Source organism: Penicillium canariense (assembly GCF_028826845.1).
Source record: "Penicillium canariense strain IBT 26290 chromosome Unknown utg000001l_segment0_segment0, whole genome shotgun sequence".
Lineage (NCBI taxonomy): Eukaryota > Fungi > Ascomycota > Eurotiomycetes > Eurotiales > Aspergillaceae > Penicillium > Penicillium canariense.
In genome coordinates, this window is record NW_026622728.1 from 1,572,556 (window position 1) to 1,592,637 (window position 20,082).

Consider the following 20,082-nt stretch of genomic DNA (forward strand, 5'->3'; position numbering starts at 1 on the left):
AACACCAGGGCGGTTCGACTGCCGGGCACACAGATGAGGACTCGAGGAGGACAGGCCGACATGAATGTACCATGATACAGATTTTCAGTCTTGGACACAGAACAGACGGCGAGCCGGTCTCCGCGTCTCCGCGGGCGCGGAGCTAGGGCTGCAACCCGTGGACGCGTGCTCAACACGACCGCGTGGGGCGTCCGTGCTCTATACAGAGCTAGTAAGGAATCGGGGACTATACGCGATTGACGCGCCCGTTTTGTGCTGCTCTCTTCCTTCCCATTCCCTCTTTCATTCTCCCACTCTCTTCCCTTGGTCGCCTTCCTTTCGGGGCCTTATTCGCGTGGACCCTCCTCAATCACCTTTCAGCCCGCCTCTTCCCCGCGCGGCGTCTCCTTCGGAACCCGACCACTCCTCACCTTCCCTACCTCCGCCGGTCCCAGAACACGTTCCAGAACGCCATGCAGCCCTCGATGCCATTCAGCCCGGTCAAAGACGGCCGCCGGATCCTCGGCGAGAAGGACTCCAACGCGTGCTTGTCCCCCGCCCACGCAGCCAAACAGTCCCTCTTGGTCGCCGGCACGCCCGTCAAACGGACGCTGTGCACGGCAGCGTCGCCTAAGAAACTCCTTCCTTCTCCAATCTTTGCAGGCCAAAAACGGACAAGAGACCAGGTGGATGAGACTGATGTAAACAATACACGCGTGCAGGAGCCGCGGGGGCTTCGCGAAGAGAGCTCGCCCTCCACGAAGCATGCGAGCCAGCAGGTACGTGGACTGGGAGATGTGGGATACCGACAATCACAAAAACCTCCAAGTTGGCTAACCTGGAGTTCGCGCTGTAGCTGACACAAGAGTCGGACGCGATGGAAATCCGCGTCCCAACTTCATCACAACCGGAACGCGACCAAACCCCCAAAATGGAGACCAACAGGTCCCGCAGCGCGTCGCGAGGCTCCGATTCAGACACACGATCGGTTCCTGAAGAGCCCCAGGCGCGAAAGGTGTTCATCCAAGAAGTAAGCAGGATTCCTATCCTGACCTTTCAGTCGGCAGATTGCTCAACGGTACTCCAGAAAGCGGCTCTGCTCCGAAACAAACTCCAAACCGCCATGCGCAATGTGGCCGACCACCAGATTGACCGCCGTGTCTCTGAGCTGGAGGCACACAGTCGCAAGGTCCCTCGACTCTCCTTTTCCACCCTCTCTTCCCCCTCCACCTCGTTCCGCAACGCCATTACACCTTCTCAGCTCAAGACGCCGCGGGTTGGCTCGGCGATAGACTTGAGCTCCACGCCTTCCCACCAGACACCGGATCTGCCACGACAACCTTCCTCGATCATCCAAGCGCATTACCCAAAGCACTCCCAACGCACTCCCCCCGCACCCTTGGCTCTCCTATGCAGCTGAGCAGCCCCCCGCCACGGTGGTCCGCCATGGCCGCCGAGAGATGACCGACGGAGCAGACCCAGAGGAAGGACCAACATCGCACGATGATCTTTCGCCGTCACAGAGGGGTGACGCGGTGGATGGGTTACTCAAGCTCATGAGTACGTCGGACAGGCAGGACAACCCGGATGCATGGAGCGGGTAGCCCCGCTGCGTGGATGGCACTCAATGCCGACGAAGCATCCGGCCCTTGACGGAACATCTCAATCGTTCTTTGCCTTGTGCGACGGTCGATGTCTGTTGGAGAAGCTGTGGCCGACTGTTGACTGGTCATGATGAAGTATACCCTGACGAACACCCCTGCCTGTTACCTACCCGGCTGAGAGAAGATCTCGGACCTGCGATAGGCGCTATAATGTTGGAATTACTTGGGAATCCTAGAATCCTGTTACCTTGCAATCAATGATACCATTTGTGTCCTCTGGAAGCAGTCTTGATAGCCCCACCACGTACGGAAAGCATCTTGTCAAAAGGTAATGACTTGCAGCTAAGCCATCGAATTGCCATACCACTACATGGATCTAAGTTCAGTGCATTATTATGGCCCTGGACTGCGATCGAGTGTCAGATTAGGGGCCTCCTGGGACTTACGGGCCATTGTCTCCGACAGCTCCATTTTGGGCGCCTCGGAATACTCCGATCCCAGCTCGGGGCGATGCCACTGCTCTTACCAGCTCCGAGAATCAGGTAGATGACGGACGCAATTGGGCTACAGGGCGAGTTTTTCAGTTACGTAGATAGTAATTGGCAATGACAACTCGCAAGAAAGACACGCTAAAAGCTCCCTTTGCTCATGGGTTCTGAATATGGTATCAATCAGAGAGAACAGTATGTACAGACGAAGTGCCCATTCACCGGACCTTCTTCAACTTATTCCGCTTGCGGCCCAGCACATCACGGCCCTCATCGATCTCACCCGCAGCCTCGCGTTTCGCAGCTCCCACCTCCTTGAGAAGGCTCGTTCGAGTCACACGGCCCTCGATGCTGACACCCTCCTGAGCCCACTCCTCCATCTTCCGACCAACGCGCGCCTCAATGGCGAGCACAAGCTCAACGTCACGCTGTCCGACCAGTGTGACGGCTTCGCCATTCCGGCCAGCACGGGCCGTACGACCAACACGGTGCACATAGTCGTCTGGGTTCCGCGGCACGTCGTAGTTGATAACCAGGCTGACGATCGGGATATCGAGACCACGGGATGCGACGTCCGTAGCAACGAGAACCCGGGCAGCCGCGGCTCGGAATCGGGCAAGGTTGGATGTGCGCTCGGATTGAGGAAGAAGACTGTGAAGGGAGGTGGCGCGGTGACCGAGCCGACGCAGGGTGCGCTCAAGGAGGTCGGTAGTCTTGGTGTGGTTGCAGAAAATGATGACGGGCTTGGTAATGTTCTCGTCGGTCGACAGCAAGGCGTGCAAGAAAGCTTCACGATGGGTCATGGGGACTTGGAGATATGTCTGCTTGAGGGTTGGCGGAATGCTGCCTTGGTTTTCGGTCGAGATCTCGGTGACATAGACGGGCGGTTTATTCTCTGTTCGCGGTAACGATTTCAATGCCCGCACTTCAGCGGTCAAGGTCGCAGTGAACAAGAGGGTCTGGCGTTCTGACGAGGGCGGGAGAACGGAGAGACAAGTTTCCACGTCTGGCAGCATGCTGCCGCGCCCACTTGCAAGCAGTCGGTCGGCTTCATCAAGCACGACCATCTTGACTCTACCCAACCCCGCAACCGTATCCTGACCAGACGTCTTGATGTGGTCAGCCAATCGTCCTGGGGTCGCAATGACGACATGCGGCCGCGACGCCAGAGCAATTGCCTGCTGGCGCATATCGGTGCCCCCGGTAACGAGGATGGGCTTCATGCTCTGCGGCGCGGAGATAGCCTTGAACTGCTCAAAGATCTGAAGGGCCAGCTCTCTGCCAAAGAAAAACGCCAGTCAGTATGCGAGTTCGAAATCCCGGGGAAGATTTAGTTGCACAAACTGAACGTACCTCGTCGGCGTCAAGACCACGGCAAAGATCCCAAACGGATCCTGCGACCACTTCTGGATGATAGGAACGGCAAATGCCATAGTTTTTCCCGAACCGGTCCGACTTCCACCAATGCAGTCTCGCCCCTTCAAAATTTCAGGAATACAAGCCTTCTGAATCGCGGTGGGACGTCGAATAGCCATAGTCGTCAAAGAGCCCACGAGCCATGGGGCCACATTCAAAGCTCCGAACGTAGATTCCTCGGCCCGCAGTCCAATCTCAAGGGCATCGGCGATTGTAACGGGGTCCTCCTCTGTCGCCTCGGGCTTTTTTTCGCTATCGTCTTTCTTCTTGATACGGGAGAGTGTGGGGAGCGGCGCCGGCGCAACGTACTCCTCCTCGTCGGACTCGGAGAGACGGCGGCGCTTGGGCGCACGGTCTTCAACATCCGGTTGACTCATTTCTGAGTTGTCAGAGAGATAGGAGTCCTGGGACTCGGCATTATCTCTTGGGGGTGCCATTGTTGTTTGCGCTTCTTGGAAATTATTCTGTGGCAGAAAAAGTTATCTCCATCTGGCGGTGAATAGATAGTATGCCTTACAGACAAGGCCGCAGCAATACCAGGGCCAACCGGCATATTCGGTCACGTGAACACATAGATCAATTGTCCAAAAAAAAAAGAAAATGAGTCGAGAAATGTTGCGGGTACTAAGTTATAAGCGGATTGTTTCGTTGGTGTTATTTTAATATAGAATAATAGAAATTTACACATTGAGGCCGATACATAGCTGCCATGACCCGGGGGTTGTTCCGCAGGCACTTTAACTTTAGTCAACCCGACTGGTGGTACTGCGTCGACGAACAGTCGATCGAAGCTCGTATGCCTCTCCTCTTTCCAAATCACTGTCCTCGACTGGAGATTCCTGGGATGAGGAATGCCGGCCCCCCAGGACCCCGTTGCCATCACTTGAAGAGATGTCCGCCCCACTGGGCGTCGCATCCGTAGACTCTTCCTCCTCCAAGCCATGGGTACCGCCAACACTTTCCATGGTGAAAGGACTGGCAGTGGGTGCATCCAACGCATTCAGCTCCTCTCGGGTAAACCAGAGCGGGAAGAGGAATGATCGCACCGGAATCAGCAGGAGAATGATGACAGGGAACCCAATAGCAGCGATAGTCTGGGTGATGGCAAAAGTAGCACCGAAGCCAAGCAATTCAATAATAACAAACACCCAGATGGCGGTACGGCGCTTGAGTCTCTTCAAGGGATCGGATGCTGATGTGAAATTCTTGTCTTGAGCGAGGAATATCAGTTTCTGCGTAATGCCATTGCCCTGGAGAGCTTGGACTCCCATGATGAAGAACAGGCCGGCCATGACGCCTTGCGGGATCAGGTGGAGAACAATGAGAAGCGGTCCGGTCATCGTACCGAGGGTCAAAAGCCCCTGGGCAAAATTGCTGACTCGCTGTTCTACTACGTGGTCCGTGACTCGGATAGCTTTGCCCTTGTTTGTGTCATCTTCATCTGCCACCTGGCGGGTGACGCAGAGAGCAGCAGTGTGGAAAGGAGCTTGAGGAATGAGTCCATTGGGAAAAGGAATTCCAAGAAGGCCGGCGATAAAAGTAGTGAGGCCGAGCAGCCAGAGGTCCCAGTGGAAGCCAGCAGGCTTTCGAAGGGGGAACTCCGTACCCTGAGCAATGAGGGACGAGACTAGGAAAGGGTCAACCGAGGAACAAAAGAAACAGATTCTCCCTCGAGACTTACCATTGTGATCGAAGTAGAAAAGGATTGTGAGGAGGAGGGCGAATGGAATGGCCAGGAAGATATCCTTAGCATCAAGATTCCAAAAATGGACTAGCCATGGCCGATCGAGCGTGGGGAAGAAAGCCTTGCTAGTCGGCAGGGTGGAGACATCTACGTCTCGCATGTGGCCAAAGTGCACGAAGCCAGTGAAGAAGATAATGGTCAACGGGGTACCATAGTCCTCGAGGAACTTTCGCACAGATCTTTGAAAGAGGTTGCTGTTCCCCAACTCCCCACAGATCCACGCAGCCATGAGGACAAGGAGCGCCACCATAATGGCCAAGTAGGCTGAGGTTTCCCCAACAGCGCCCCATTGCCGAGTAAGAACCTGGATACCTTTCTGGAGATAGATGAAGGCGACATAGAAGCCGAAAATGTCGCACGAAAAGCGGGTGACGTAAGTAAGTCCGTTGCAAGCGTTGGTGATGGCCAGAACCCAGTGCATAATCAAAGACCAGCTAGAGTATAGATTAGTGGGCTATTGCATCGGGTTCAACCCTGAGGGTAACTCACATGCCGATCCAGCACATAAAAGGCAGGTAAGGTGTACCCCGGGGCGTGATGATATCGTAAACAGTGTAATTGAACACAGTAATGGGACCTGTACCCTTCTTAGCTTGAGTATTGGCTACTGAATCTACGGGCACTCACCAGTAACCCCAACAATAACCAAGGGCTGAGCTGCGAAGACAGCAAAAACTACAGCACCGAGAACAGACGCGAGCAGAACCTCATTGACACCGAAGCTCTGGTTTGTTTTCTCAAACATATCCAGGGAGAAAGCCAGAGCGGGCAGAATACTACATGCATCGTAAGTCTGACTGAATAGTTCGTTTGATTATGTTCGTCCCATCGACCGGAGGATACAAATCCCCATAAATCCGGGAAAAGAAAAGACAAAAGCATACTTAGCAAAATACATGTACACAGTGGCTGGCACAATGCGATAGTCCCACGCGTCAGTCCAATCGCTCCAATAATAGGGGGCTCTGCGCTTGAGATCACAGATCATGCCGCGGAATAGATGTACCCGCCACCACTCAGACTGGGACGAGTGTGCAGATGCCGAAAGCGATGCCCGGCGCAGCTGCTCTTGCTGCTGCTGTTGGGACCCCTCACGCCTAGCATCCCGTGCATGCACGGAGGAGGCCGAGTGTCGCGGCGACAGAGCATGGCCCGACTTTCCAGAGCGGGTGGACAGTCGCTGGGACTGCCAAGAAGGTTTTCGCTGTTGGGCAGACGACGCAGAAGCATGCATACTCGGGCCCGAAGGTAGGGAGTAGTTGTAGTCTGACGGTGCCTGCATTTGCACTATCGGCCAGGGCAGGCAGGACAGGGTAGTACGTAACACCCCAGGATGGGGCTGATGAGAAGATATACGTGAAAATGAGGGTGTGCACGTAATTAATTTTTCAGGAGGAAACTGTTGAGCAGCTGGTAGGGAGCCAAGATAGCTGTGTGGGGCCTGAGGCATTACTGACGTCGGTCTGGCGGTTTCTCAAACTGTGCAAACTGTGCAGACCCTGCTTCCATGTGGGGCCACGATGCAGAGGATGGAGTACTGTGCAAGTCACGAATGAATTATTTCCCCACCTAGATATCCGATGTGGATATATATTAACGAAATGCCACCGTTGATTGCCACATCCACGGCCGATAGGATACACTCAGGGCTATGAAATTGGGGTCAAGGCGATGTTATCAGTTAACGGATTAGGGCCACACCATCCGTATAAGTCGCAGCGACATTGTGCCTCTGTTTGGCATCTAGAGACAAATTAGTGATCACAATCTGTCTTGCTAATAAGGAAGCAAACCTACAATTCTGGAGGCATTCCAAACATCATATGCCATATCTTCTCGGTCAACCAACCAATTCCATAGTTATCCGTCATGTCGGTGGTTCCAGTCCAAATCATAATCTTTCGATAGTCTGCTCGGGATCTCTGCCTAATCTTTGCTCTGGTCACAGCAAACTGTGCACAACACTGATGCCCAATATTTTCGGGAAAGTCCACTGGATCTATTCCTAAGAGATAGTGAAGAATCTCGGGAAGCTGGTCTAACAAGTACTGATATTGTCGATCGTGGTCTTTCGGGTCCTTTTGGTATAGCGTACTTGGACAGCCAGGGGTCGTTGAACATCGCAGATTCACATAACCATTAGCCTCAACTGCTTCATACCGTAAATTTTGAAGCACATTATACGTTCGAGGTCCCGCAATATCGTTATGCCATTGATCCTCCCTGCCGTGAATGAAGATCGTATAAGGGTGAAGGTCGTTATAATGGTCGTAGAGGTAGGCAAGATAGGCACTCGCTTCGTGCCCTTGGTAAAAATGGGGGTTTCGAGCCCTTCCTCTGGAACCAGGTTCATATTGTAAATGTAAGGAGTACACCCACTGATTTGCACCGCAGTCATTTAGCAAGGCTGTTTTTTCAGTAGGGTTTGCTGATAGCCAAGGTTACTTACTACTCTTCGCAGAATTCATAAATCCATTGTACATCATCCTTTGCTGTCGTCGCCGCGACGATCGCTACATCCTCAGCGCCAGTATGCAGTCCTATCGGCTGTGATTGTTTCTCAAGCGGGACGATCTCCGTATCCTCTGCTTTATTGTATGCTTCGAAAGAGGCTTGCTCTGAGGGTACAAGAACTTGTCAATGGACCATCTTGATGGATAATTTGAACAAGCGTTGCCACTTACCAACTTGTTCTGAGTACCCAACGGACCTTGCCTTTGTGCCGTATGTGATGGTAAGAAAAACCACCACTGCTGTCACCAAGCTCAAAAATTTTGTGGATGCAGACGGCCTAACCCAAGGAAGATATACACCTAGCCTGAGCAAGCTCTTTTTCCTCGCCATAGGGGGTGAAAGTAAAGGCATCGGATATTCAGACGCCCCACAAACACGATCGATTAAGCAAGAAGACTAAGAATCAGAGAGAGATGAGATTTGCAGCATTTAAGGGCAAATGTGCCAAGATCACACCCAAGTCTCTTAAATAATATAAAAATCAGTGGGCCAACGCACGTTTGCGGCTATGATGTTCTGCAGATGGGGCAAGATGTTTCAAAAGGATGGCGCTGGGGCTAGCGTACTTTACCACTCACTGTAAGCCGATGCTGGTGAGCTGAGCTGCAACGGATAGAATCCCGTTGATAGGCTTTTTTCATGGTTATCATGATACGACATTTGTCTTCTGAGCTAGAGTGTCTCACTTCTCTTATTATAGATATATTTCGGGCGGCCCTATCTCTCACGATTGGCTATGGAAATGAGGAGCTGCATCAAAAAAGGGTCCATGAAAACGAGTCCTATGCGAGCTTGGAAAAGCCACTGACTATATCGACGTTTGGGTATAAGCAAGAACGTACCATGGAAACAATATAATTCTTAAAGATCCCCTGAATTCCCTTTTGTCGTCTTGCTTTCATCCATCGCCTTGTTTCAATCTCCATGCATTCCTCGAAAACACAAATTGCATTTTACTATGCATAGTAAGATGAAGTACTCTACGAATTTTCTCATTCGGTCGCTACTATACTTCACACTTGTCACTTCCACAGTCGCTACGTGGTCACTGTCGGGCTGGGATGGCCTGGCGTGCGGTGACGTCCCCCAGACCGCCCAACAGTTTGTGTGGGAACAGGAAGCAGATGTGATTAAGGGATGCGTTACCTTGGACCCGGGCCCAAAGGCCTACTCTATGATGGCCGAGACAGATACGAGTGACATCGAAATCTGGGGCTATGCACTCCCAGGGTGCGGCGGCGCTCGAAAAAGGGTCGAGCGAACCTGCACCAACCCTGACATCTCGTTTCCATACTTTGCTTCCTACGAAGTTGTTTTCATAGAATAGACTGACCGTACCCTTCCTTCCGGTACGCCCTGAGGCCCTTGACGATCATCTGAACTTGCTGATTGAAACATTCTAGATCGATTTTATCACATCTGTGTCCATAGGGACCGGTACAATGGGGTCTGGAATGCGGCTAAGCTGACCATGCACAGCCATGCCCCCGGAGGCCTTGGGCTGCTTAGGGTGGCTTAGGGCGCCTTAGGGCGCCTTGTATTGAGTTAGTTATAAATTATCATATGTATTGGTAAACAGACACTAAATTGGGTCGTCAGAGCAGGCGCCCGGTGTACTTTATAGTCAAGCAGCAAGCCTATTGATTTCAGCATATCTATTCCCTTCAAGGGATCTGCAGCGACGGGCGACAGCCGCACTGGTATAGTCGAGATAGCCACTAACCGTGAGGTACCGACCTACCCGCACTAAAGCGGTGTGGCTGTTCTCATTGATCGTTGGCTGGTCCAGTACCGAATTAGTAAGTTCAGTGGGCTACGTCGACGGTGTGACGGTCTTTGTTGAGGATATGATGGTATAGATTGATGTCGAAATGGAAAATGACGGTATAGATAAGAAAGTGGCCTATAGTGGACTTTTTGGTCTAGCGGTTATATTGCCTAAAAACTGGGTGACAACTAAAAATGTGGCTCATAGAGCATTTTGATCTGTCCGCCATTTTGCTGAAACTCTGCGCGACACTTCTTATGTACAAAGGAACGAAATTAGGATGTTTTGGTGTAACTCCGAAGCATATTATCCAGTGGCGTTCGTCTAGTCTGAGACACTATACAGCAGTTTATACTTCCCGCATACACCGCCTTCTTTTATTATCCATATCTTACTTTATCGAACCCACGCTAATCCCCTTTCTTCTCCATCCTCTACTCCGTACCCAGTAACGCCTTATAGTGAGTGCAGGGTGCTGGATACGAAAGCTGGTACCTTGTTAATTAGGAACTTCCTACAGGAATTAATGTGGAGGAACTCGGAACGCAGAAAAAATAGCGGGCACCTTGGCATGCCAAGGTACTATAGTGCAAATACTTGTGAACTCTGACTGTATGCTGTGACATCGGTTACACCTGTTTTGCGATAAACATAACCTACCGGTCCACCCAGGCGTTGATCCACAGCAGACAATCTTCACACTAGTTGCATAAGGTTTTCCTGTGAATCGTTGAGCTAGACGGTGCATTTGATTGCTGCTCATTGCGATGGTTACGAGGACAATTTATATCATATTAGCATCCGCACCCGCCGGGTGAAGGTGAGAAAGCTGCAACTCTTTAGATAACCTGATTCACTCGATTCCATCGAAAAGCTCGCTACGGGCCTGATATCAAATGTTGCATTATCAACCTGAAATCAACAAATTACGCTCGTTTTGTAAAGAGCTTCATATGAAAAGAGAAAAAAGCAAGGACAGATTGCACCCAACCCAGCGGTATCACCGAAAAGCAAAAGTAAGTGCTTCCGCCGACTTTTCTCGTAACTAAGCAACCGATTCGGAAAATTGTTCACGCAGGAGGTGGAGGAGGAGGCTGATCGCTGGGAGGAGGCGGAGGAGGTCCCTCGCCAGGAGGAGGCGGCGGAGGACTGCCAGCACCACCATATCCACCCATAGGGGCCATGCCAGGAGGCGGCGGCGGAGCAGCCATACCAGGGGCAGCCATTCCAGGGGGATAGGCGTAGCCTGCATATGCCCCGTAGCCGTAGCCAGCAGCAGCAGCAGCGTCGCCGGGAGGGGCTTGCTGTTGCCAGGGAGCAGCACCTGGCGCGGTACCAGGGGCGGCGTATCCACCCTGAGACCCGTAGCCATAGTCGTTACTACTCCGGTTCTGGGCGGCCCAAGGAGCAGGACCTTGGTCGCGGGATCCATAGTCGTCGCGAGGACGCTGCTCACGTCGCTGCTGCCAGGGAGCCACATCGCTCGGGGGTGGCGGGCCACGCTGCCAGGGCTTTTCGTCGCGGTCATCGGGATAGCCGCCCTGGTCAGGGCCGGCTTCAATACGACGAGGCGGGTACTCGCCAGGAGCACCTCCGGACAGTTCGTTCATCAGTTGCTGATTAGAATGTCAGTAGCCGACTCAACTTTGATTATGGAGCAAAGGGAACTCACCTCCATCTCACGGTCCACAGCATCCCCAGTGCCAACAGCACGAGGATTGCGCTGACCGCCGCCAATGCCACCGCCGTTGCGCCAATCGCTGCCTCTCTGGCGGTCGGGACAGTCGCGGGCCATGTGACCAGCGTTGCCACAAACACGACAGATGATGTTGGTAGTGAAGTTGCGCTGCTCAGGGCAGTCGTACTTGCGGTGTCCGATTTGGCCACCTGTTGCACGTTTAGAAGACATAATAAAAGGAAAGTGGGGCTGTGAGGACTCACAGTTCTGGCAGGCCTGGTTCTCGTCGTCACGGAGAGTACCGTTGAGAGCAGCCAGCTCACGAAGCTGGTTACGCTTGAGCTCGTTCTGGCCCTCGGGAATGGAGGCGGCCTAATAGCAGATCAGTACATACGTATAGGATAAGGGTAGCGTGGTAATAACTTACTGTCTCAATGACATTGTGAACAAGCTTCTTGGCTTTGTTCACCTTCTCCTCGGTATCCGCCATGATTAGGCAGTGGAGATCTTCTTCCTGGTTACTAGCGTGAGCGGCGTCAGATCGGCCCTTGCCTTCCTTGACGGAGCCTTTGCCTCGAATAGCAATCTTGGCTCCGGACTCAGTCTCCATCTTCTTGAGGGTGTTTCCACGAGGTCCTATGAGTAAGCCAACTTTGAAAAAGATAGCAAAGAGCTTAGTGTTAGTCATCCTGTAATTGTGAAGCGCGTTCAAGTAATGTGCAGCATCAAGCACCAAGAATTAGCAAGAGACGGGCCAACGAGATCCAAGGAATTATCTCGTTAGCTCGAATCGAGCAGGGAGTCATGGCAGACACAGTGGAGGGACAGTTAGGAGTTAGAGGGTTAGTTATCATACTGAAGTTAATCTCTGGATAGTCATTCACTGGGACGTAGACCTTCTCTTGGGTCTTGGTCGGACGCCTGTAGTCAGAAGGCGGGTGATAGTTAGGAATGGTCTTCATGGCCTTTTCGATCAACTTGTGACGCTCATCCTCGAGTCGCTTGCGGTAGCGGTACTCGCGAGTGTTAACACGTCTACCAAAGTTGTCGTACTGCGGTGGTGGCGATGGAGATCTATCCAGGTGTGAGAAGGGTTCAGTAGTTAAAGAAAAGGGCTGTACATACCGATCACCGTCAGCAGGGACCACATCGTTAATCCGCAGCTTCTGGCTGATCTCCTCGATGCGCAAGTGCAGAGTGTAGGCCTCAAGCTGCTCGCTAGTGAAGTTGGCCATGATCATGGTGGGCAAGCCCATCAAGCCAGCAGCCTTGTTCTCCTGCTGGTCACCCCAGCGGTTCCGCTTCTTGCGCCGTTTAACACCATCATCCGGGGGATCGGCTGTTGTTAAAAGAATAATAGGGTCAGAGATGGCGCTGGTGCATTTTTCCGAAAAGGGGAGGGTACCTCGAACTGGGCTGCGGCCACGCTTGGGCCCATCAGGCATGGATGAAGGAGTTGCGGTGCGGCTCTCATCTTCTTCATCGGCCGTGAAGCGGCGGCGGCTCCCCAGGGGGATGTTGTTGGAACCTGTAATCCCTTGATTTCGCCACGCCATGGCTTTTGCGTGAAGTCAAAAGATGGCAAGTTAGTTGATACAAAAATCTTGTGGTGAGAGGAATCCAAGAGCTCCCGTGAAAAGTGGCAATTTATACACGTGATTCTTGAAGGCGGTGAGAATGTTTTGACTGCCGTATCTACGGTAGCTGGACTCAAAATGAACAGTGACTTAAATGGATTTAATGCGCATCACACCTAATCTGGAAGATATATACTTTCAGGCATTGACGTCTCATATAGGTTTAGATCTTGTTCTTTGCATCTTCCTTCATGCCCGCCTGGATCCATGCCCGTGACTCGGCAGCGGCCTTCTCCACAGCCGCTTTGTCCTTAATCAGCTCCTTGATAGTGTGTTGGGATGGAACATGACGACCCTTCTCAGTGCCTGGCCGCGCCGCCATACGCTCCTCCCACGCCTTTACATGCGGGAACTCTTCGATATCCAAACCCGCCCATCCGGCAGCTGCCACCCACCCCCAGTGCGATATATCGGCGATGGAAACGTGGTCACCAACAATATACCCGGATTTGGACTGAGCGAGATGTTTGTCTAGGACACCGTAAAGCCGACGGGTCTCATTGACGTAGCGGTTCACACCATACTCAATGCGCTCGGGCGCGTACCGCGAGAAGTGGTTGGCCTGGCCCTGCATCGGCCCAAGGCCGGCATTCTGGAAGAAGAGCCAGTTGTTCATCTCGTAGTATTCGCGGGTGCCCTTGGGATAGGAGATCTTGTGGTCCGGGTCATACCGCTCGGCCAAGTACTGCAGGATACTCCCAGACTCGAACAGGCGGATTAACTGACCGTCGCTGAAGGTGTCGGTTAAGGCCGGGATGCGGCCGTTAGGATTGATCTCAAGGAACCAGCTGAGTAATCGGTCAGCGTGAGCCCCGTTCTAATTCATCTGAAGCCTGAGGGTTGGTACGCGCGTACGCTTCCTTCTGGGTATTCTTAGTAATGTCGATTTTCTCGACCTTGTAGGGTAGCCTGCCATATTATCAGCGTCGCACTAAGGTGAGCAAATCAGGGTAGGCCGCATACCCTAGCTCCTCCAAAGCCATGGAGATCTTGATCCCATTGGGAGTCTGGCTAGTATAGAGGGTGATAGTCGGTTGAGACATGTTGAGCGAACGATGCAACTGATGGATACAATATCCAAGATCAATTTTCGTCCCGGCGGGCTCTGGCGGGTTTTAAGTGATGGGAGTTGAGGTCATCGCGACATTCCCCACTTCGATTTATAATCCTGCCGAAGCTTCCACCATCCACTCTTTCCCGAAGCCGTCTTTCTGCATTATTCATCCGAATACGGAGACCCATTAGATGGTCCAAACAAAACCATCCAGTGATGGGCTCGGCCCTATTAATCGTGCTAGCCACGAGGGTCTAACCCCCTCATCAGGACGCGTTAACACGGGGCAATACGCGGTCAAGCCTCTTTTCCGAGGCCGAGCACGAGGTGCTAGTGTAGCTGCTTACAATTGACAGGATTTCCATAGACTTTGAAGAATCAGAGTAAAGGTCTTAAAGCAAAGGGGTCGCATTGGATAATTGAAGGGTTCATTATCACGCCTCGACACTGAGTGACATTTGATGGTAGTCGGAAGCTGGAAATGGCTATCCACGACGCCCAAGCCAAGCAGGTATTGATGTCAACTTGAATAACTTGTAACGTTATTTCTATCGACGTAGCTAGTGGCTACTCCAGAAGATTTCTATAGATAACACCATGCGCTGATATCATGATCATTAACCGTCTCATAATATTACATTATGCCATACCTCCATTCACACCCACAATCTGACCAGAGATCCAGCTACTATCCTTCCCACACAAGAAGGCCATGACTGCCGCAATTTCCTCGGGCTCACCAATCCGATTGAAAGGACTGGATCCAGCAATGGCTTTGAGAAGCTGCTCCGACTTTCCGTCGAGGAAGAGTTTAGTGGTTGTTGGCCCAGGGGCGACTGCATTCACCGAGATGCCCTTCCGCGCCAAGTCCTTGGACATGATACGGGTCATCTGCTCGATTGCGCCTTTGGAGGATGTGTAGAGGAGGTATGCAGGGGACACGCTCGAGTAGCGAGCAGTTCCGCTGGAGACAAAGATGATTCGCCCGCCGGGTGGCATGTGCTTCACTGCTTTCTACGCAGATAGTCAGCTTTAATCAAAAAACGTGTTCAATCAGGACAACAACAAAAATCAGTACGTACCTGAGCGAGGAAGTACGGCCCTTTCACCATCAAGTTATAGGTTCTGTCAAAGTCCTCCTCACTGGTACTCTCCAAGTCTTTCAATGGAAGGATTCCGGCGTTTGGAATGACCACATCGATCTTCCCGAATTTTGCGACCGCTGTTTCGACGAGACGATCGAGGTCGGACAGCTTGGAGGCATCAGCTTGGACCGCCAGCGCACGGTCGGGGCCAATCTGGTCTACAAGACTATTGGCTGTGGCAACGTCGTTGATGTAGTTGATTACGACGTTGGCACCCTCGCTGGCGACGCGAAGCGCAGTTGCCTTGCCGATGCCCCTAGAGGAGCCGGTGATCAGGACGACTTTTCCAAGTAGCGACATTCTCGTGTTATGTTATCGTAAGATTGTTGTATTGAGAGGTTTGTTAAGTGTTTATGATTGAATCGATCTGCACAGAATTTGTCGCTCCCCAAGCCGGTTTAAATACTCCAGGCATGCGGAGAAGCGATGGAAATAGGTGACGCGACATGATCGACTACGACAAGTTAGGCTGGACGCGGAGGATGTTGAGGGGTGAATTGGTGGTAATGCCGTACAGACCCCAGGAAATAGATGTAAACCCGTCCCTACTTCGTCAGCAGAGACCACGGATTAAATGCGGATTAAACGGCTTTTACGGCTGGTCCGGATTCCGGGGCTTGGACCGCGGACCTAATTCACACTGCCGCCTGAGACCGGATTTAAGCTTGGGAGTCCGGGATACGACGCGGCCAATCCGAGATGCGCACGATAATCGTTAGCTGAAAATCCACCAGACCGGAACCACAGTCGCTATAATAAGGACAGAAGCAAAAAGGTAGCTTCCATACTGTGTCCTGGCTGTTTGGTGGGTCGTGGTGGGTCTCCCAGTACCCCAGATATTGCTGTAACGTGTATCGACGGCGAGGATGGACAACAAGGGCTCAACGTTTCAATGTTTGGCCAGGTGGAAGTATTCAGACCCAAAAAGTCAGGCGTGGGTGAATAGGGAAACAAAAACCCGCATCGAGAGTGGGCATGGGGAATGGGCGAGATGCGTAGGGAGGGGGAGGTGAGAATGGATACAACACAAGACTATACCGATATAACACTAGCCGACTTCCGACATCTAATGGACTACTTAATAAGCTACCGAAACACGCATATTAGGGAAAGCGTCCCGGGTCTGCTACCCCGCGCCCCGACAACCGTCCGCGGCGTGAAGATTTGCTGTCACGGCGAAGTAAAGGTTCATGAAGAGCCCTTCGTTTCTGTCGACGTCACTCGAGCAAACCAGATCTCCCTGGGCAGCGGATCCGTCTCACCGATATCTGTCTGCCTCGGTATGCCTATACGGCTCTGGAAAGACCCGGACACCGATTTCCGCCATGACCCTCCAGAATGGGAGAGGGGCATGATGGCAGACAGTAATCCTAATGTTGCGTTCTTGATGATGGAAACTGATTCTTCTCAAGACGAATGGGGCTGGGCGCCTATGTACTGGAATAGCGAGATAGGGAATGTCTGGGCTGTTCGTGAAGACGGGCACGATCTGGCTGTGCGTGATATCGCAATGATGTGCCATTTTGCGAGGCGCAAATTACAGCGTATGTTTGAAGACGTCATGGAGTCGGACTCGAGCCTAGTGAGTAGGCAGAGGGTCTTGGATTTTATTACTTGGGATAATATGGTTAATCATTGGGATGAGACTGGTGGGTATTAGCAATTTGACTCACAGGATAAGTCTGGACCCTGCTAAAAGTCTCTTGTTCATGATTGGATCAACGAGGTGATAGTTTCAAATGTTGGTTGCAAATGATATGGAATATGTTTCGCTGTAGGGGAATAAATACGGCTACGCCTTTTTAATATATATCAACAGTGCAGAATTCGCTAAAAACAAGATAAGTCTCACAATTGAGCAAATAAAATGGAACCGGCGAAATTACAAGCTTTGAAAGAGCTCCACTGACGTATTCTTTGTAGGGTTTCTTGCTCTGTTAGCCTGCCGTCCTCATCCTCCCATGCCCTTCCGTTATCCCTGAGGAGTGATGGCTGCGGCCTTCGAGTTTGGCACTAATGTATTGATGCTCTCTTCGAACAACATTGCAATGCTTCAGTTGTCTCTTTGCACATGATCCGAAGTTGGGGAAGGGGGTGAAATTGAATACTCGAAGGCGACGTGCTAGGTAGCGCGATCCTCATCGTCCAGGTCACGGTCAGACCTAGCCGCCGCTAATCGCTGCTCGTCCGTGGTGACGAATGGAGAATATGGATGCCGCGTGTTGTCTTCACCAACAACAGCTCAGTGAAACCATCTACATTGTTCGGTCAGGCCAGGCAATGGCCACAAGTTGCGAGCGTGATCGGCCTCATGCATCCCCTACGTAGGCGGGTGTTGACCCTCCTAGTATTGGACAATCATATCGAGGTATGCACAACCAATGGGACAGCTCACTGCGTGGATGATGTCAAAATTCGAATTAACTCATGCGCATTGAAATAATTTGACCCAATGAAAGACTAGCCCTCGGCCTGGCCGTGTCTCCGTGGGCCCGCTTGATCGGCGTGTCAGCCACTGTGCTGCGACGATGGAACGCACATGGAACGAGGTATGAGTCAACGGAGGCTGAACCAGTCACAGCCAGTTACAGCCAGTCACAGCCCGCAGAACCAGGCAGTGTCGGGGTCCCAAAGCGGCTTAGCGGAAGTCGGGGACCCCAAAGAGGAATGGGCTGCGCGCTGCTCCGCCCATTCGGCTCCATTTCCCTCTCAACTGGATTGGACTCGCTGGGGCCAGCGGCCGCCGAGGCCGCCATATACAACGGGGTCCCTTCCCCTCTGCCTCAGTCCTCAGGTTCTCTCTTTCTTTTTCCCTGGAGCTCCCCCTTGGTTGGCCTAACTGCGATCATTACGGGATTCTCGGCCACGAGCCCAAAGACCCTAGCTATACTCTATTATCCTTTCCCCCTATTCTCATAATAGTCTTTCTTTTCTATCCTTTGGTCTTGCTGATCCACCATCCTCCCCCCACCCCCCAAAAAGGATACCTTGATTGGTATTCCAGTGATATACGGAGCAATGTCGTCTGTTTCCGATCAGTTCTTTTACCTGGACGCACCGACCCAGTCTGAGGAGTGGTTAGACTTTGACCAGTTCCTGGACCTACCCTCGGCCTATGGTGATGATTATTCCGCCTCGGCCTCGGCCTCGGCCCATTCGGTGTCTCCAGACATGGCGCTGCCCTTTGAGTCTGAGACTGCCGGCATGGACCTGCCGGATTTCACCCAATCTGCCTTCCCGGACATGATCAACTACGACCCCGTGCAGGAGGGCTTCTTCGCGGACCAGTCCCCGCCAATGGGCATGATCCCGGATTGCGTCCCTGCGTTAGACGATGCCACGTTCCATGGCTACGACGAACAACACAATACCTCTTTCGACTTCCGTCACTTGGTCGAGATGCAGGCCGCCGCAGACCCGCGCATAACTTCCATCAAGGAGAAGCGCCGGGAAGCCGCCATCGCGCTGCATCTGCAGCGGCTGTGCGATGCCACGGCTCTCGACCTGGACATGTCCTCCGACTCCAACACCAGCTTCTCTTCCCCAGCATGGTCGGACTATGTCCGCGAGAGCATTTCTCCGCAACCGGCCAGCACCAGCCCAGAGACCCACTCTGCGCCAGCCTCAGCCGTTGGCAACGGAGGTGTCGAGCTGGTTCTCGACCTGAACATGAATGCCGCCGCGAACCTGCCAAAGAAGCAGAGGCCGCGTTCCCAGGCTCAGAAGGAGAACTATATCAAGGCTCGGAAGTATGGGGCGTGCGAGAAGCACAAGAAGCAGCACAAGCGAGTAAGTCCTGGCGAATTCCTCTGATATCAATTCCTCATCAGATGCTAAGTGCGGATTAGTGCAACTGCCTGGAGAAGGCCGCAGCCCGCGCGGGCGTCAACAAGGTCCCAACGAACGTCAGTTACCAGGAACGGCCGCAACGCCTAGCACTTTCATCGCCCTTGCTTCCAGATTCGCGTGTCTCGAGTGTCCCAGGTTACGACAGGCTACTCGTTTCACCTACGCTACGCCCATCGGCCAAGGTGTCATCTGCCAAGGTGATCAAGACGTTCACCAAACACGCTCCAGAGCACGATCAATCACTCAGCCCGACTGGCGTTCTCCCACCCGTCAGGGCAGTTACCAAGTGCGCCAGCAGTGTCCGCGGACACGATCCTCAATACAGTGCTTCTGCTTTCCTAGCACCAGTCAAGGAAGCCGGCAAAAATGTTGTATCCCAAGGCCAGCGCATATTGCGACAATCACCGAGCGTCCCTCAATACGTCGAAGCGACAAACCAGAGGGCCAAGGCCCAGCCAAACCTGCGCTGGCGCGTCGTTGGATTCTCGTCGACAAACAGCCCGGCTACCTCCATGGATACCAAGGAGAGCAGCAACACAAGGCTTTCAACTTCAATATCGAGCGCAAGCTCAAAGCCAGGCGTTATGCGCACTCCAAATGTGGATCTCCGGCGCCCGAGAACTACGTTGTCTTCGCATCGTCTGAACGTCACGGTACCGTCGACGACGCCAATTTCGACCCAACCTCAACCCTCGGCTCTGGCTGCCATCGGCCGGAGCTCTGGAAGCCTGGGTGTTCCAGGTGTCAGCAATGTGCTGCGGATCATTTCCGACTTCAAAAACCCCCTGGCAATTCTTACCACTCGCGCGTCCCCTCAACCGGAAGCACCTCTCAAGGATCGCCGCACCGAGTCCCAATTGCAAGTTTGTACGAATCCGTTCGGACTAAGCAGCATCATTGTTCGGACGGTAGCAACCGAATTGGGCGGTCTGTTCTCGAGCGCTCTATCGGCAATCGCTGGTGTTCGGCATTTGTCGGTCTCCTTCTCTTCTTGGTCGGAGCATGTAGTCGGCAAGTGCTTGTCCCTGGTGGGCAGCCAGTTGATGTCTGCGAAAAAGGGCTTGCAATTATTTCACTCACATGCACAGACCAAGTGGTCTGTATGATTTGAATTTGGCCTCTTGAGGTTCAAGTGTCTTTGGATTGAGGACACGGAAGCCTCTCCCCCTTTGGCTGCAGTATGCCTGCAGACTTTGAGCTGTCTGA

At 52.6% G+C, this 20,082-nt stretch overlaps 10 protein-coding genes across 10 annotated transcripts; 4 read left to right on the forward strand and 6 right to left on the reverse strand.

Moving 5' to 3' along the window:
- Nucleotides 1-452: 452 nt before the first annotated feature.
- On the forward strand, nucleotides 453-1,583 carry N7482_000535 (uncharacterized protein; the record flags this gene model as incomplete). Its single annotated transcript, XM_056682660.1, has 4 exons — nucleotides 453-758; nucleotides 836-1,009; nucleotides 1,067-1,255; nucleotides 1,338-1,583. 4 exons carry the CDS (start codon nucleotides 453-455, stop codon nucleotides 1,581-1,583), a joined length of 915 nt encoding a protein of 304 aa, XP_056546266.1.
- Nucleotides 1,584-2,289: 706 nt separating this feature from the next.
- dbp8 (ATP-dependent RNA helicase DBP8) lies at nucleotides 2,290-3,924 on the reverse strand (the record flags this gene model as incomplete). The annotated part of the gene is made up of 2 exons (XM_056682661.1): nucleotides 2,290-3,349; nucleotides 3,425-3,924. The coding sequence occupies 2 exons, from the start codon at nucleotides 3,922-3,924 to the stop codon at nucleotides 2,290-2,292; spliced, it is 1,560 nt and encodes a 519-aa protein (XP_056546267.1).
- A 306-nt stretch (nucleotides 3,925-4,230) lies between these two features.
- Nucleotides 4,231-6,513, reverse strand: N7482_000537 (anion exchange family protein; the record flags this gene model as incomplete). The annotated part of the gene is made up of 5 exons (XM_056682662.1): nucleotides 4,231-5,114; nucleotides 5,169-5,665; nucleotides 5,721-5,808; nucleotides 5,859-6,007; nucleotides 6,116-6,513. 5 exons carry the CDS (start codon nucleotides 6,511-6,513, stop codon nucleotides 4,231-4,233), a joined length of 2,016 nt encoding a protein of 671 aa, XP_056546268.1.
- A 511-nt stretch (nucleotides 6,514-7,024) lies between these two features.
- Nucleotides 7,025-7,847, reverse strand: N7482_000538 (DUF3431 domain-containing protein; the record flags this gene model as incomplete). The annotated part of the gene is made up of 2 exons (XM_056682663.1): nucleotides 7,025-7,568; nucleotides 7,684-7,847. Coding segments are annotated over 2 exons (708 nt in total), but the record flags the coding sequence as incomplete, so codon positions are not given.
- An 856-nt stretch (nucleotides 7,848-8,703) lies between these two features.
- On the forward strand, nucleotides 8,704-9,072 carry N7482_000539 (uncharacterized protein; the record flags this gene model as incomplete). Its single annotated transcript, XM_056682664.1, has 1 exon — nucleotides 8,704-9,072. One exon carries the CDS (start codon nucleotides 8,704-8,706, stop codon nucleotides 9,070-9,072), a length of 369 nt encoding a protein of 122 aa, XP_056546270.1.
- Nucleotides 9,073-10,583: 1,511 nt separating this feature from the next.
- Nucleotides 10,584-12,747, reverse strand: bbp (putative zinc knuckle transcription factor/splicing factor MSL5/ZFM1; the record flags this gene model as incomplete). The annotated part of the gene is made up of 4 exons (XM_056682665.1): nucleotides 10,584-11,129; nucleotides 11,186-11,563; nucleotides 11,619-11,842; nucleotides 12,048-12,747. 4 exons carry the CDS (start codon nucleotides 12,745-12,747, stop codon nucleotides 10,584-10,586), a joined length of 1,848 nt encoding a protein of 615 aa, XP_056546271.1.
- A 244-nt stretch (nucleotides 12,748-12,991) lies between these two features.
- N7482_000541 (glutathione S-transferase family protein) lies at nucleotides 12,992-13,871 on the reverse strand (the record flags this gene model as incomplete). Its single annotated transcript, XM_056682666.1, has 3 exons — nucleotides 12,992-13,616; nucleotides 13,684-13,737; nucleotides 13,792-13,871. 3 exons carry the CDS (start codon nucleotides 13,869-13,871, stop codon nucleotides 12,992-12,994), a joined length of 759 nt encoding a protein of 252 aa, XP_056546272.1.
- A 650-nt stretch (nucleotides 13,872-14,521) lies between these two features.
- N7482_000542 (putative oxidoreductase, short-chain dehydrogenase/reductase family) lies at nucleotides 14,522-15,327 on the reverse strand (the record flags this gene model as incomplete). The annotated part of the gene is made up of 2 exons (XM_056682667.1): nucleotides 14,522-14,896; nucleotides 14,965-15,327. The coding sequence occupies 2 exons, from the start codon at nucleotides 15,325-15,327 to the stop codon at nucleotides 14,522-14,524; spliced, it is 738 nt and encodes a 245-aa protein (XP_056546273.1).
- A 715-nt stretch (nucleotides 15,328-16,042) lies between these two features.
- Nucleotides 16,043-16,687, forward strand: N7482_000543 (uncharacterized protein; the record flags this gene model as incomplete). The annotated part of the gene is made up of 1 exon (XM_056682668.1): nucleotides 16,043-16,687. One exon carries the CDS (start codon nucleotides 16,043-16,045, stop codon nucleotides 16,685-16,687), a length of 645 nt encoding a protein of 214 aa, XP_056546274.1.
- Nucleotides 16,688-18,045: 1,358 nt separating this feature from the next.
- On the forward strand, nucleotides 18,046-19,982 carry N7482_000544 (uncharacterized protein; the record flags this gene model as incomplete). Its single annotated transcript, XM_056682669.1, has 2 exons — nucleotides 18,046-18,816; nucleotides 18,876-19,982. The coding sequence occupies 2 exons, from the start codon at nucleotides 18,046-18,048 to the stop codon at nucleotides 19,980-19,982; spliced, it is 1,878 nt and encodes a 625-aa protein (XP_056546275.1).
- Nucleotides 19,983-20,082: the final 100 nt, after the last annotated feature.